The sequence below is a fragment of the Nesoenas mayeri genome (genome assembly GCF_963082525.1).
Source record: "Nesoenas mayeri genome assembly, chromosome: 1".
NCBI classification, from domain to species: Eukaryota; Metazoa; Chordata; class Aves; order Columbiformes; family Columbidae; genus Nesoenas; species Nesoenas mayeri.
In genome coordinates, this window is record NC_137541.1 from 58,026,730 (window position 1) to 58,043,224 (window position 16,495).

The 16,495-nt window shown below is 44.6% G+C and overlaps 1 protein-coding gene across 2 annotated transcripts in view; it reads left to right on the forward strand.

Moving 5' to 3' along the window:
* The window catches only part of SYN3 (synapsin III), a gene marked incomplete at both ends in the record, with an annotated part of 177,939 nt that overhangs the window by 29,829 nt on the left and 131,615 nt on the right, over positions 1-16,495 (forward strand). For both annotated transcript variants that reach the window (XM_080346313.1, XM_080346314.1), the window contains 2 exons: positions 8,953-9,109; positions 14,269-14,358. In XM_080346313.1, the coding sequence (XP_080202439.1) occupies positions 8,953-9,109; positions 14,269-14,358 (247 nt within the window). The remainder of the gene's footprint in view (positions 1-8,952; positions 9,110-14,268; positions 14,359-16,495) is intronic.

Sequence of the window (16,495 nt, forward strand, 5' to 3'; positions counted from 1 at the left end):
ATTAATTCCAGTAGATGTGGGAATAAGGCAGGGATACGTTGAAAATCTGGACAGCTTCCTTATGTGGGGAATACTAATGTCTTTGGGAGCATTTCAGACTTTTAAGGATATAAATTAATCATGCACCAGACTGCTCTCATCTCCTGTCTCCCTGTGGAGCTGGTTCTTTTGCCATAGGAGGTGATTATCCAGGGGAGAAAGCACATTTTTGAGTGTTTGCATGGGACCTCCCAGAGTGGTGGCCATACCATTTACAGTGTGGTATGCAGACTCAGCATAATACCACAGTATGGACAACAGGTGATGGACTGGGAGATGCCCAGGGGCTGAAATGGGGAGGGCCCTGGGTGGAGCAATGGCCCTGGCAAGAGAGGAGGGGTGACAACACTGACAGCAAAGCAAAGAGGAGCTGAGCACTGCGGACAAATCTTTGCTGTGAAGAAGGATCTCTGCCCTGGAGTGGTGTTTAGTCCTACAGGACTTGCCTGAATTTGGCCAGTCTGTATAAGCCTGGATGACATGTCCTTGTCACTCGCAGCTGTGATGGGGTCAGCGAATGCTCCGATTCCTCCATACAAGCCCATTCATTCCTTTAATTAACACAGACATTCCTGTTGGTTCCAGCTGATTCAGCGCTTCTACTACAATCTGCACTCTGGTAGTCAGCCTGTTGAATCACCATCCCAAACAGACCAGGACCTGAAAGTGGTTTTTTCCCAAAACTTATTTTTGCACTGCAATCTGAAGTACAATCACAGCATGAGGAAACAAGTACTTTTACATGGGGGGAGCAGAGAAGAAACTGGCCAAGCCAGCAGCCGGTGTTTTCCCACTGTTCAGCACTCGCAGACCCCAGGACACGTGTTCTGGCTAAAAAAGGTCTGCCTGCTCCAAGATGCAAGACTCTTTAAAGTCCAATTATGATACTGTCCCCTTCCCACTGTACCTTTTCCCAGCCCAGTGGGTTCACCCACCCCACAGGGCTATTCACAACCTGCTCCCTTAAAGAGACAATTTGGTTTTCTAACCTAGAGAGGCCACACTTTCTCACCACACTTTAGCTGCATCTTGCTATGAGATGGGTATTTTCTTCTTTCTCAAGGACTTACTCAATAGTTAAAAGTTTCTTGCAGTTCTACAGGGAGAGCTTCTGGAAAGGAGGAAGCTTGTGTCAAAGAAGGACCCTAGGGTCTGTCTATTCCCTGTCTTTTTTAATTTAACCTCCATTCTAATTGGGGTATTTTTTAGAATGTCTCTTTCTGGTTCTTTTGTTGCTCCTGAACCAAAATTCTGAAAACTTCTGAGACAACGTAGATGGGAGAAAAAAAAAGGGGGGGTGAGGGGGAGAGGAAAGGAGAGAAACTGATTGGGAGAGTTTAGGTTCCCAGAATGCAGATCAAAAAATATGTTAAGCGTGTAGTTCTCCCAAGATTCACAGAAAGTGCCACACCATATAGTACATTATGTGCTATATATTTAACACTGAACAACATTTGGGCAATATTTTTCTATCTATGGTGTGGCAATCTGTAAATGTAATAGAGAAGGGCATGTAACAGCACATGAGCTTTCTAAAGTGCACTTCAGGCAAAATATCAATGTGCCAATTGACCACTTCCCTCACCTAAATACCCTGCAGAGATAATGGGCTGGGACAAGGTGTCAAATAGGGTAGACCCTGGCAAGCTGCAGTTACACACAAAGCAATTTAACACCTCCAGTAAACATTTATAAACCAAGAAATTATTCCCACACGGGGGATGATTTACCGTCCTCTTTCACTAATCTCTCCCCTCCTCACCTGCCTGTCCTCCTCCTCTGTTTTTGAGCAGGAGCCTAAAATGAGAAGAGAATTTGAGGTGTGCTTATTTATGTATTTATTCTTGGTTGCTTCCAACTCAGCTCCTGCTGCTGAACAGCTGCCTGGAGGCCTGCTTCTCTCTGCAGGGTTTACTGATCTCCCCAATGAATAATGTCCCCCCTCACCTCCCCAGCAGCTGGCGCCCGGCCGACGTGCAGGCAGGATGCTGACAGCTATTGGGAAAACATTTGGCATGCAGGCAGCTGCCAGAAAGCAAAAGTCACTCTGAGCAGACCAGGGTGGGGAGCATCTCAGAGACTAAACTACTCCCTGGCCCTTTTCACATTTACAGTAATTCTTTCCACTAAGAAATGTGCTGCCAGAGCCTAGAGCTCTCATTAATTAGTTAATCCTGGAGTGAATGCAAGAATGATTGAAGACTGTTGTAGATTGTTTCAGTCTTGATCGGCTTTTCTTTTTTTTTTTTCCCAATCCTGCCTTAATTTGTCTCCTTTCTACATGGGTTTTTATTAACATTTCTTCCAGGGAATGGCAAACAGAGAAATGAAGGGCCAAACCCTGCTGCACCTGCACTATACTAGTTGACATGGATCTTTATTAATGACTTTATATTGGAACAAAATGCAGCCTCAACAAGCTCATGGGTGGCAACAAGTTGGAGGGTGAGGAGTGTGAGAGATATGCCAGAGGGCAGAGTTGCCATTCACGGTGACCTCAAAACCTGGGGAAATGGGCCAACAGGAACTTCATGGAGTTCAATAAGGACAATTTTAAAGTCCTGCAGTGAGGGAGGAATAACCCCAGTACTGCTGCGGGGCAGCTGAAGAGAAAACAGCTCTGCACAAAATGACCTGGAGGTCCTGTGTGCCCTTGTGGGGAAAGAAGCCCAATGGCTCTGTGGGCGGTATTACAAGAGTGTAGCTAATGAGACACTATTCACATCTGGAGAACTGTGTCCAGCTGTGATCTCCCCAGTACATAAAAAAAGGCATTGGTGCACTGGAACAAGTTGAGTGAAAGGCCACCAAGCTCATTGAACTGGACCAAAGACATCCAAGGAGAGACTGAGAGATGGCTTTGTTCAGTCTGTATAGAGGAATGTACCTACAGGCATCAGGCAACTAAGAGGAGGGTGTAGAGAAAATGAAGCCAGACTCTTCTTGAAGGTGTACAGTCAAAGGAAAAGAAATAACAGTCACAAGTTGAAGCCAGTGAAATTCCAATTAGATAATTTAAAAAAAAAAACAAACAATTTCCACAGTGAAGGTGGTCAAATACAGGAACAAGTGCCCAGAGAGGCTAGGGGATCTTCATTCTTGAGAATATTCAAAATTTGGCTGGCCAAGACCCTGATTGACCTAATGTCCCTTTAAAGTTAGCCCTGCAATGAGCAGCGTGCTGCACCAGATGGATCTCCAGTGATTGTCTCTGATAAAAATTACTCTGTTACTTTATTCTGTAATGTTGGAAAGTATTTGGACCACCTTCTGTAAAAGCTTTGGGTCACAAGCATTTTGGAGGCAAGCGCCTCTTGGCAGGTGTGTTTGTTACTTCTTTGAGAAAGTCTGGGTCTGCGTGTTTTCCCTTGTCAAGGCTGATCAATTTACAAGTAAAATATAAGGCAGAGTTAGGAGACTGTGACGTACAGTTTGGAGAGCGTGTGACATGCAATTTTGTGGTTCCTTGACCATTGGTCTGTTGCTGAGAAGCAAACCAGAACATCTTCCAGGGTGTCTCTGACTGCCTGTAGTGGTCCTGGTAATACTGCAGCTATGACCCCTGGTTCCTGCTGCTTTTGCTACACTGATCTCCCTCACACCTCATGTTTTTTTTGCCAGCCATTTTCTATTACAGTTCCCCAGAAGACCCCCTGTTCCTCTCCTCCAGCCTAGTAAAGAGAGGTTATTCTTTATTGTGTTGCTTTCTTGTTTTTCTAAAACCAGCTCTGCATTACCTTATTCGTATATAAGTCATCACATTCATTCTTTCCTTGAATAACTTCAGCAGAGTTTACTTCTTTCTGTGGAAAAAAATGACATGAGGTTTTGACTGAAATTAGATTTTTTTTCTCAGCAAATTTCTCATTTTACTATTACATCCAATGTAACTTTGAATCTACCTTTGTGATAAGTGAAAATGTCATCGATTTCTTCTTACTTTTCAGTAATGTAATAACAATAGTAATAGCACCCGAGTAAAGCACAAAAATAACTTGTTCTTGTTTGTTAAATCCCATTTTCTGTTAGTTCTCAAACACCCAGGGCACTGGATATTTGAAAAGACTATTGCATTTCTTAGGTAGCTGCAGCCACTTATAGCTTGGACTTGTGCCTCAGAAGCTTGCCTGAAGGCTCCATTAATTGCCAGTAATGCAAAGCTTGTTGTATCATATTGCTTAATTGTGCACTTTTCTTCCCCTTCATGTCATGCGAAGCAGATAGGAAGGGTTTTGGAAGAAAACTTCGTCAAAATGTGTTGATCACTGGGAAGTGTCAGAAAACAGAATAAAGCCTCCTTGAATAATGGAGAATAGACAGAACCTGAAGTGAGGATGGGCTTCTTCAGTGCACAAGGAAGATATTTATCTATTTACATGAAGGACCAAGTGCCTTGTAAGACTGACACTCTTTCTTAAAGAGAGCAGGAGAGCCCATCCTTCTCCCACAGCACAGAAAAACCCTCTCTAAATCTATCATGGTACTTAAGTATAAAGCAGGCCTACCTTTTAGCTGCAGGTGATTATCCACAGTGACTGAGGTTGAAGAGATCATTAAATGGTATTTTGACAACATCTATTCTTGTGTGTTCTTTCTTCACACCCACGAAGCTCTTTGTGCTTCAGTGAGAAAAGCTGAAGGATCAGGAAGCAAGCCAGACTTATATGCAGAAATAAGAAATAGGAATTCTCTTTAAGGCATGAAACCTCCCAGCAAGATTTGCTGTCATCATCTTGTTGACCCCAAAGCAGGCTGGTGACCTGCTTTCTGAAGGTAAATGTTATTGTTGATCTTTTCAGAGCTGATATTCTTCTCATGATTAGAGAAGTTGGACACATGGTGACCAGAATAGCTACTGCTGCTCCTGAGATGTTTCACTTTCATCCTTAACATCAAGAATCTCTTAAATTGTTTTATATTCCCTCATGTCTGACAAAACTATTTCCAGGACAGCTAATGCTGTCAGAGATTTAAGGGTAGCCGGGTCCAACCTAAGAAATTATATTCTGCAGTCAGATCACTTTCTATTAGTTATATTTGATCTAGGCTTTATACTTAGATTTGTCTCTATAGTTTTACCACTGAGAAAGAAAGAGACTGCTAAAATGCATTGGAACAAGTTGAAAAAAGAGATGCAAATAAGCATCCTGCACTACAGTATCAGAGTCCGGGCTCAGGACTGGTGGCACTAGCAGCTCCCCAGCCAGACACTCGTCATCACTCAGGGGTGACTGACTCTGGTAATCACTGCCCAGTCTCAATTGCCAGGAGGAGAGGTAGGCTGAGTGGCTGCCATGCGCCTTGGCTAGCATCTGGGACAGGGAGGCAACCACTGCAAAGTGGGAAAGAGTCACAGGGACCTGTGTGGGCTGTTTCGCTGTGGAGCTGCTGGAGTGGTCATACACCAGCCAGAACACTGAAAGGCTCATGTTGCTTGTGGCATAGGCTGTTTCCTGTGGCAAGATGAGCTGAAAGGAAAGCTGAAAGGAAAGGCCATTCCAGAGGAAAATGAAATCTCACCACCTATTTCTATCTGAAAATTAAGCTTTTCCAGTCTCCTGGAGGTGTTGGTTGTTTTGGTTTTTTTCTTTTTAAACAAAGGATTCTTCTATTTCTACACCACTCTGGGAACATGTTACATGCATTTTAGTGGCCTTTATTTCACCAGGAAGTGCTAGAAGCCAAACTCTAAATGAGAACTGAGCTCTCAGCATCTGAGAAGTGGCTTCTGTAAAAGAGTTGTGGCCAAAGATGGTCTCCAACTTTCTCCTGGAAGCTTCATCCATCTGGCTATCATGCTAAGGAAGATTCGTACCTTCAGGCAGGAGTCTGCCATGCAGCCCAGGAAGGGCACCACACCAACATGGAGAGCACAGCTTTTTAGCAACATGTTTTAAATCTGTGGTTTAGTTTTTGATCTATTTACCTGTGCCATCGCCCTGTCCATTAGACGTTTGAATGGGCTCTCCTGTATTCTTTCTGTCAGCAAACCCATTCTTAAGACGTGTCTTTAGCAGGGGGCTAGGTACAGTTTTATTCAAGATCACTTGTCATCCAGGCACTGGCTGGACAGATTTAGTGAAGAGGAAAGGTACATGCTCCTGCCACTGCTCTCCGAGTCCTGCAGGACTCGGGTGCTTAGGACCTCAGCACAGTAGGTGCTACTGAGTTTGGCTCTCTCAGATATTTTGGCAATCGTATTTCAAATGTGGGACTCCTGCCTGACCTGTGTGTCTGCCAAGGATTTCAGCTTTCTGTCATGGGAGGTGTTATTGGGTTGGGTTGAACTAGCAAAGAAAACAGTTACGTGAGTGGCTATTCCAAATCCAAGGCTCGCTGTGTTAGCTGTGTTATCTTAAGCTTTACAGTCTGAGAATGAGTAGTAGCTTGCAAAAGTAATCTACCAAAAAAGCAAGAATCCTTGTTTGAAGCAATTAAGCTCTTTTCACCCCAGAGCATTTGTATCACCAGTTATTCAGTTTTCACGCCACCTCCCCTACCATGACAATTAATTTCCCTTTTGCTGCCTGCTATCCTTCCTAGCCCCTTGCCTCACATTTTGTCCCTGGTCTCTGCTTCTCTGTCACAGATTTCTCGCAGACTCCAGGGCTCTCCAGCTGATGTTTATTCGCAGCTAGTCCCAGGCCCTGCACTCCTCTGCCGTGTTCTCAGTATCCATGGGAACATCCTCATTGTCCCGCTGTTCAAAACAGGGATTCAGTGTCCACCTTTGCTTTAAAGATTCACTCCTCATCTGCTGCCGGAGAGAGTACTCTGCCCTATACACGATGCAGTTTAAGAGTAGGCTTTTCTACATTAATTCTGTATTCTTGTGTCCGTCTCTTAATCTGAAAAACTCTTCCTTTGCCAGGATCTGAAAAGACAGGAGCTTTTTTTCCTAAACTTTTGGCTGGCAGAAGTAAAGCCACTGAAGGCAGTTTCCCAGCCACTGTGTGTCCTCCCCCCCAGCTGGCCATGCTTGTTTTCATGCTTCATCCCCACCACAGCACAACAACCCCACCCCAGGCTGGTGGGGGAGATGTTCAGGGGCAAATGCTGCTACTTCTTGTGGGGAGAACAGCGCGGTGATCCAAAACATAACCATGCAGCCCCAGTCAGTGCTGCTCTGTAAGCCAAATCTGGGAAAAGGCTTGAGCTGTAACAGGGACCATTTTCTTCTTCACAATGCTCAGAAAGCTGAATGGAGGAGCGACATACCTGAAGCTCCTGCCCCTCCAGGCACCACAACTGCTTAGTAACTCAGTGCAGACATCAAGTCCTGGTCCTAGGAAGCTGATTAATCCTTCCTGAGGACCTGTGCCTACATCTGGGGTACTTCCTACATGGCAGTTCCAGCAGAATGGAGCAGCTCAGGCTTTCCAAGATTAGTATTCGCTGGCTGTTTCTCAGCAGGGGGTCACTGCCTGCTTTACCCCCATTGACATAAGGGAGGTCGGTAAATCAGCCTCACAGTGATAGCCCAGCCCTCCCGATGCACATTGTGCATCTTGCTGCTGGAGGAAAGCACCACCTTTGGTGCCAAGTACGCTCGGGAACATGCCTGGGTTTAAACATACTCCATGGGAGGGAGTCACAACATTTCCAAAGCTTGGCCTCTTGCATCACAAAAGCAGAGCGTGCTCCTCGCCATGTCTTGAGTGATACAAAAGCCCAAGGTCAACAAACAAAAGGAACAGCTTTAAAACAACAAAGCTGCGCTGGGTTTTGTATACAGTGTGTGTTGCCACAATCTGGCCCAGAGTCACCATCTCGAATTTCCCTGCCAGAATGATGGAAATATAAATAGGGGCTATAAACCCAAAGTATTTCCAGCTCATACATCCAAAGGATAGAAATTATAGTCTCTTAGCAAGGAAAATGTTCGAGGGCAGTGAGGTAATGGGACCTGGTTACAGAGCTCATTTCTCTGAAAAACTTCAATACGGCATGGAAATTTTTCCAATGTCCTTGATACAACCTCTGTTAAAGTATAAAATAATCCCATTTCAGTGGAAAAGCCCCTTCCATGCCTTCAACAATGAACTGCTGAGCTGCATTTTGAGAAAAGCTTCTTTCCAGCTGCTGTTTCCAGAGATTTCTGAATGGCTCTGAAGACACAGCATCAGCAAGGAATGTTCGCAAGATAATCCATCGTGTCTTGGCTTACCTAGAAAGGGCCTCACTTTTCTGTGCGTTTGCTGAGAGCTGCTGCTGTTGAACCATAGGAGTCCCAGCTCCAGCCTCGCTAAATAATATTCTGGAAGTCCACACCATGAGTCACAGCACTGGATGAGGGGCTCGTCTCATTTGATTAATTACGTTACCATGCCTGCCCTTTACTTGTTGACTCATAGCCTTAAGAGCTGGGGATGTGCTGCATATGTAGTAAACTGATTAAAGGGGGAATGTATGTCAATGCATGGATGTGTACAATAGCTTTTTGAAATCCCTCATGATCTTCCCACCCACTGGGCATTGCTTCAATATCGAGTTCAATCGTCAGGAAACAAACTTGCTGCCTCATCTGCATCACACATGGCAATGAGCTTGCCAAATATGGCCAAGCTTTTAGAAAGAAAAGATAATTCCACCCCCCCAGTGAATTCATGACCCTTGTTTCTGCCTGTGGCCTGTTCCTGTGCATGCCTGAGTGACATGGAAACTGCAGCAATTCTGTTTGGCCTGTATCTACACTCTCACACTTGCAGCTATGTTGGATTTTTCCTTTTTTTAATGACTAGTGGTTTTTTATTTGGTTTATTAACTTCTAACGCAAGCAAACCCATGACGAGAGGCAAAAAGAAGAGTAACGTGTGTTAATTAAAAGAAAGAAAGATGGAGAAGATGCAGGGGGAGGCTAGAAGTGTTGCTGAGTGTTTGAAAGCAAAAGGTCACTCCCCTCATCTGTTCCAGGTCCTTCAAGCCTGACTTTGTCCTGATCCGGCAGCACGCCTACAGCATGGCGCTGGGAGAGGACTTCCGCAGCCTCATCATCGGCCTCCAGTACGGTGGCATCCACACAGTCAACTCCCTCTACTCCATCTACAACTTCTGCAGCAAGCCCTGGGTGGTAAGTGACAATCCAGCTCTACTGCATGAGAATACTGCAAAGTACGTATCTGGTACTGATAAAGCACCAAACTTAGCCTCCAATCTGTTTCATAGGAACTCATTTTTTTAGGTTAAAACCGCCATCTAAACAACCTAGGAGTCTAGCTGGCAATTCTTAGAGAAAGACAAACAGACAAACATAAAACCCCCCAAAAACCCCAAACCTACAAGTACTGCTTCTTTATCAGCCTCTAGTAACATCAAGGTGTTATCTCCTCACCCTTAGTAGGACATTTCACCTGTCCTACATCTAGAATTCTTGTCAGGCAGAGCAGATCATAGAATCATAGAACCATAGCATCATAGGATCACAGAATCATAGAATAGTTTGGGTTGGAAGGGACCTTCAAAGGTCATCTAGTCCAACCCCCTGCAACGAGCAGGGACATCTTCAACTAGATCAGGTTGCTCAGAGCCCCATCCAGCCCGGCCTTGAATGTCTCCAGGGATGGGCCATCCCTGTCTTTTCCAAAAATGCTCTAGTGCAGTAATGAGAATAGTGAGAAAAATCTCACTTTTCCATCACTGTATAGTGGTGGATGATGCGCATCTGGCCTCAGTCCCCATTGGAATGATGAGAGTTGCCACAAAGGGAAAGGAGAGAAAGAGGCGGACCAAGTATCGGGCTCAATACAACACCTTTGCATTGTTTCCTACAGTTGGTCTAACACACTAGTGTGTTGACCCCGGTGACCAGACGAAAAACCTCCGCATTCGCACTGGCTTTTGCTGAGGAAGACAGTCATGTGGTCTATTCCATCTGATTTTGGGGTTGAGGCAGTCAGGGTTTAGTTGACGTTTTCCAACTCATGCCTTGTAATTACATTTGTGATGGTGTGCAGGGGCCTCAAGATGTGACAGGCCTATTTTTAGGAATCTAAAAGAAAAGAAAACAAACAAACCAAGCACATAAGGGGAAAAAAAAGAAAAGAAAAAGAAAAGTAGAGCTGGCAAGACAGTGTGGGAGAAATTGGCTCTGCCAGTAACTTGTCTCTATCTATTCTGGGTTTGCTCGTGCCATTCTTTCCTCACAGGGAATACAGTTGGCTCAGGCAACCTTCCCAGAAGAGTCAGGGAAACCACTTGTAAACACTTAAAACAGGTTTGCAGAATTCCTCCTTTCCCTGCTGCCCTCGCACACACATCATCCCCCAAACCAATGACTGTAACGCACTCAGTAACCTAAAGAGCTCGGGTGGGATCTGAGCTGGAATTTGGCACCACCGAAGTTTTATCAGGTTGAAGCTCAGGTAGAGATTGCAGTGGGGCATTTGAGGGCAGAAGGCTTCACTGGCAGCAGAATCAGGGTTATTTTATTTCGTGGTAGTTGGGAAATGAGAGATAGGGACAGACCACTTCGGTGCCTGTTCCACTCTGATTGCAAAACAGGCATCTTGAAATAAGGGATCTGCTTAACAAGATTACTGGAAACTGAAACCAGTTGAGATACATGAAGAAATGAAACTAAATACCCCTGGGAAATGTGCTTTTCACTCTCCCTTTCTATTTTTTCCAAAAATGTTTCCATTTCATAGAAATGTTTATGATTTTCTGGAGGGGGATGGAAGTGAGTCTGTTTTTCCTTGGCAATTTGCAACAATGTTTTTTCTCAGAAACTTTAATTACAATCAGATGAATTTGGGCTTGAGTTTTCTGAAACATGCAGCCCCATTTTTTAATGACATTTGCCAGCTCTCCAGTATTGCAAGTTTCTTCAAAGGCTAAAATTTGCTCTAAACAGAGGGACAGTTCAAAATAGGCGTTTCTGAAACAGAAACAGACATATTCAGGGGGATCTCACACACAGAGAAACATCTAAGAAACCTAAGTTTGAGGATGATCTCAGAATTATTGAGAAATAACGCTACAAGCACCCTAAACACAATGTTTCAACCAGTAATGATAATTTTTGCGTTATAAAAGTTACAATACAAAATACAGTGGGAACAATGCTCAGAGTTGTACTCACATTACATGCAGTAATGTCAGTAATTGTAAGCCAACTTCTGCATCTGTAAAACTGCAGGAAATATGAAGTGTTGAAGGTAGTTGCCTATAGAGCCCAACAGACTCACAGCCAAACTGGTATTGGCTGTCAAGGTATGTGGGTTCCCAGATCACAGAATCATAGAATAGTTCGGGTTGGAAGGGACCTTCAAAGGTCATCTAGTCCAACCCCCCTGCAATGAGCAGGGACATCTGCAACTAGATCAGCCTGGCCTTGAATGTCTCCAGGGATGGGGCATCTACCACCTCTCTGGGCAACCTGGGCCAGTGTTTCACCACCCTCAGTGTAAAACATTTCTTCCTCATGTCTGGCCTGAGTCTCCTCTCTCTTAGTTTAAAACCATTACCCCTTGTCCTATTGCAACAGGCCCTGCTAAGAAGTCTGTCCCCATCTTTCTTATAGGCTCCTTTTAAGATGACCTGGAAACCTTCAAAACATGCAAAAGGCCTTGAGATCCTCTGAATGGATCTTTTTATCTCTCTATCAAGACTCCCTGCAAGTAACTCTAATGTCCAACCAGCCAGACAAGGCATTTCGCTTGCATACCTGTTCCAGGTACTTAAAACCCCAGTCTGTGCCACATTGCCTTGCCCCATGTGATGCTCTGTGGTCTGAATGCAAGCTCATCGAAACCAGTGGAACCACAGAAAGTAAGAACTGATACCAAAATATGAAATGGGCAGCTATATCTAGCTGAGCTGCTGGCAGTAACATTCCTGCTCTTCTAAAATATTAATACACTGGGAGGTGCTACTTGAGCTCTGCTACCAGATATCTGAGGGGTTGCTGCAGCGTGCAACATGGATGTCTCTGTGCCAATATCCTGACCCTAACAACTGCCAAAAAAAAAAGGAGGGAATTATTCCATGAGGGTCAATACCAAAGTCAGACCTTTTTGCAGGCTTGGCCCATGGAGAAGGCTCCCAGATGACTGGGTCTCTCAGCTGCCCATCTGAAATACTTATTTCAGCAACAGCAGAGAGCTATGTGCTTCAAAAGGAAGCCCAAGGAACAAGTCAGGACACTGTCAGCTGAGCAGTTCTTCCAGTTCTTTTGTTCGAGCTGATCTCCTAGGATAAACGTATGTCACCTCAGTGTCACGGCATCTATGGTTCACCAGGGCTGCGTGCAGCACAGCAAAGGGCACATGCTGCTCTCAGACAAGGTGTTTTTCCTTCTCTCCCTATCTCTCTCCCTCATTCTGTTTAATTTTTAAGCCCTGTTTGCTCACTTTGCTGGTCAAAACAGTGCTTTATTTTCCTTCTCTAGGATGTGCAGGACTAGTGCAAATAGTTAAGAGAAGCAAGCTGTCCTCCTTCACCAACGTCAATACCCTTCTTGCCAACAATAATTATTCTACACAGGGATTTTTTCTCTTATCTGCTGATACATGTAGGGGGTGGTGGTGTTAGTGATGGGATATGCCACTTCTTGATATTTTCTAGGTTTCCTTAAATGCCGCATTTTGACCTTAGCAAAGGATTCTTTGCATTTATATGCAAATCTGCTGGCAGCTGCCCTTTCAGCATGTGGCCTGCATCTGGCACACACATTACATGCTAATTTTTTTGCACACTGGCTGCCTTTTTTACACCCATACTACCCTTCAACTCCCAAGGGGATATTTCTTCTCCATCATCAAGTGAAGTTTCAATTTCTTACACATAAATGCTTTTACTTAGACCAGCTCAGTAAGCAGGACAGGAGCCCTAGCATAGGTACTCAGCAAAAACATTCTCAGTAGCTTTCTCTTTGTCTGGAAAGAAACATTGGGGTTTAGATTTGGTGCATTTACTGTCTTCAGATGTTGCTCAGAAGTGCTCAGAACACATAAGATTAGGCAGCTGATGCTACTGGGAAGAAAATGGGCTTTCTTTCCCCTCCCTAGTTCCCTAGATGTCTGTCTCCTTCCCTTAATCTGTGTGTTACCTCCTTCAAGTGACACAAAGATCTCCTTCAAGATGAATGCATCGCTAGCTTTGATGGGGAACTTGAAGGAACTTGTGTAAAGAACTTACAGTGAGACTTGACCCAGACTGGAGGCCTTTATGAATTTAACTTGATTTTACCAAATACCAGGGACCTTGGAAACTGCATTCAATTTCTACATTATTTTGCAAATAGGACATCAATGGGGAATTTAGTCACAGCTCAGCAGGAACCAAAATTCTTACCTGTGGAGTAATCCCAAATGATTTTATTCTCTTAGCATCCATGAAAATACCCAAGCTACCTTATTCAGCTTTACTCCCCCTTCTGCAAAGCTGACAGTCTAACCACTTCACCAACAGCACTGCCAGTTCAGCATTGTCCCTGATCAGGGGGTTGTGCAGGTTGGGATGGTGGCAAATGTCCACCCTTGTATGTAGTTGTTACCCTGTAGTTGTTACCTACTGCTCTCTCTAGATACCATCCTCACAGACTGGTGCCTTCCTCAGACCTCACTGGTAGATGGGACAGGGGTAGCAGATGATCTCCCCTTTCTCCTGCCATGCATGTGGGCTGTTGGGAGACCCTTGGTTCATTATAAATGTCAGTTATGACTGCTGGTGGGCTTATGCTTCCTTGGTTTAACACTCAAACCAGGTAGGACGGGAAATTCCTTTTAGTCACCTCTGTCCTTAGCAGTTCTCCTTCCTTTTTGTATGATGGGTAGATGTGCCTTGCTTTGATTTGGCTGTGGGGCCAAGGGAGAGTTTTGATGTCTGTTGTCTCTGCTCAGGAGTGGTGCCACTGATTTCCCACCTGGTCGCTCCTCTGAGCCCTTTCCTCTACCAAGAAGGGCCCCCCCAGCCACATTTGAAAAGCAAAGGTTGATCATAGCAGATCTGTAACTAAACCCAAACTGATCCCCTTCAGGCTCTTGAACCTATTCTCAGCATTCTTAGTCCAAGGTTTATGTACACAAGCCAGCTTGGCCCTGGGTAAATACAGCAACTTCATAACTTCTTACTGCTCTCAGGTCAAGAAAGCAAAGTGGGAAAGGCATAATAACATGTTTCTCTCACCTCCTTCACCAGGATCAGAACATTTTGCAAGCACTTACCTGTTCCACAATAAGCCACTGACATCCACTCTATCTGTTTTTGTTCCTTCTCCCTCACCCCAAGTTCTCTCAGCTCATTAAAATCTTCAACTCGCTGGGTCCGGAGAAGTTCCCCCTCGTGGAGCAGACGTTCTTCCCAAGCCATAAGCAGATGGTAAGTACCTTTGCTTTCTTCTGATGCCAGCGTGGATGGGAGAGAAGCAACGAATGTGAGTTTAGCACAAGAGACGGCGGTGGGAATGCTGGGAAGAGTCTCAATTTTACTTACAGAGAATTACCAGCCAAAAAGCAATATGCAAAAAACACTGCTCAGGAACTACTTTCCTTTCTTGCCTAGCCCTCCTTCAGGTCACGTATGGACCCTGAAAAACTGAGCAATGAGAATAGGCTCAAAACCAAAGCAAAAATGCATTGTAAAATCAAGTCAACAAAAGCTCATCCCTTAGAGCAAGGAACCACTTCATTCAGATAAAGAGGATGTTTTTTCCCTTCCTGGAATTGTTTAAAATACATTGACGATTTGGGACACGGCCCATAAGACGTGTTTGTTGGTCTGTCACATGGTTGCCATCCATGAAACCTTTATCAGCCTGCTAGGTACTCAAAGTCAGTTGTAGTTCTTTAGTATGACCTTGTTTCAGCTCGCAATGCTTCCTTTGCACAGTTGCGCTGGGGTCTAGGCTTCCTGTCAACAACTAAGCACTTGGTGGCCTGTGTGTCTGCTGGGCACTGGACCAAACTCTTAGGCCACCTGCTAAGGAGATCTGTGTAGGTGTCTTTAGTCCTGGAGAACACGGCAAAGAGGGCAGGTTTGTTTAAAACTCTTCACGTCTCTTGTCTTCCCTGTGTTAAAAGGATGGCTAGTCCTTTGTGAATTTTTGCTCCCAGCTTACATCCATGAATTAGTGGCTCTTCTTACCTGGCTGGGGCTTTGATGAGACCCTGTGTGAACCATGACCTCCCCATGTGAGCTATTGGCTGTTCGAGCTGATTTCCCACACGTGATTGTGAACTAGAGCAGCATTGTCAGCCTGAAGATTAGGGTTGTTGAGATGTCAAACTAGGACTCAAAAATGTTCAAACCCTTCTTCTCTCACACACTTGTTGCAACACTATGGGTCAACTACAATGCATAAGAGGGTGTAGGTACCTGATGGTGGACAGAGGTGCCTAGTGGGACCTTCAAAATTCAAAAGGAAGCCTCACTTGAGTTCTTTTGAAAAAATCCCACTGGTACTCACTAGGTACCTGCACACCTTGAACTGCCAGTCCTTCACCTCTCTGTTCCAATGCTCTGTTCTCCACCTGTGCTGCATGGACAACAGCACTTCTGCACTTCACAGGCATGCCATGAAGGTAAGTAGAGGCATGAGTGCCATGAAGCACCCACGTAACACAGTGGTAAGAGTTGTATTATCATTTAAGACATAAATAAATGGATGGTCCTTCAACACTATGTGACTGTTTCAGACTTGTAAGATATATTAGTTGACAAACTCTGTTGCATTTAATTCCCACTGATTTATAAAAAGGGTTTTGTGATGTATGTAATGCTTCAGGACAGTTGGTGACTTTGACCATCACTTCAGGAATGCTATTTTTGGAAGACTTGATTAAGATTTTCATTGCAAATATGTTAGCTAGCACTTTTAGCATTATTTTTTTGTCTCTCAATCTGAATTTTGATTCCTCTGCAGGTAAATGCCTTTGTTACCAGCATAGTAGCTTGGTTTAGCAAGGCACTGATCTTAATTCCACATATTTTTCATCTTTGCAACCGATCATCTACTTGGAGATGCTATTGTTTACTTCCACGTGCATACAGGAACCTCTTTAAACTGTAGATAATCTCATCTGAACACAAACACTGTTGTTGGTATGCAAGCTCGAGTTATCTGGTTTAAACCAGTCACTTTCCAAACATGTACACAATCCACTTGGGCAAATTCAGGCCAGTCCTTTCCAGGTGGGGGTGGGGGGCTGCCTCACCGAGTGAATCTAAATAACTTCTCAAGATCTTTTCTAGATGCATCTTCGCAGTATCGTGGGCTGCGAGAGGCTCAAGCCAAGCAAGCTCTCTCACACTCATCACTTCGAGTACCCGTGAACGTTGCTTGCCCGCTGTGCATCAGCCTCTCTGTGTGTCAGACAGGAATATAATGATCTTCCTTTCCCACCCTTTTTCTTCCTTTTCCTGAAGGCATTTTCAAACTATACCAGTTAGCACTCATAAAATATGCTGTGGTCCTTTGATGGCTGACCCCCTGGAAGTGTTTATAGCTGGTGCTACA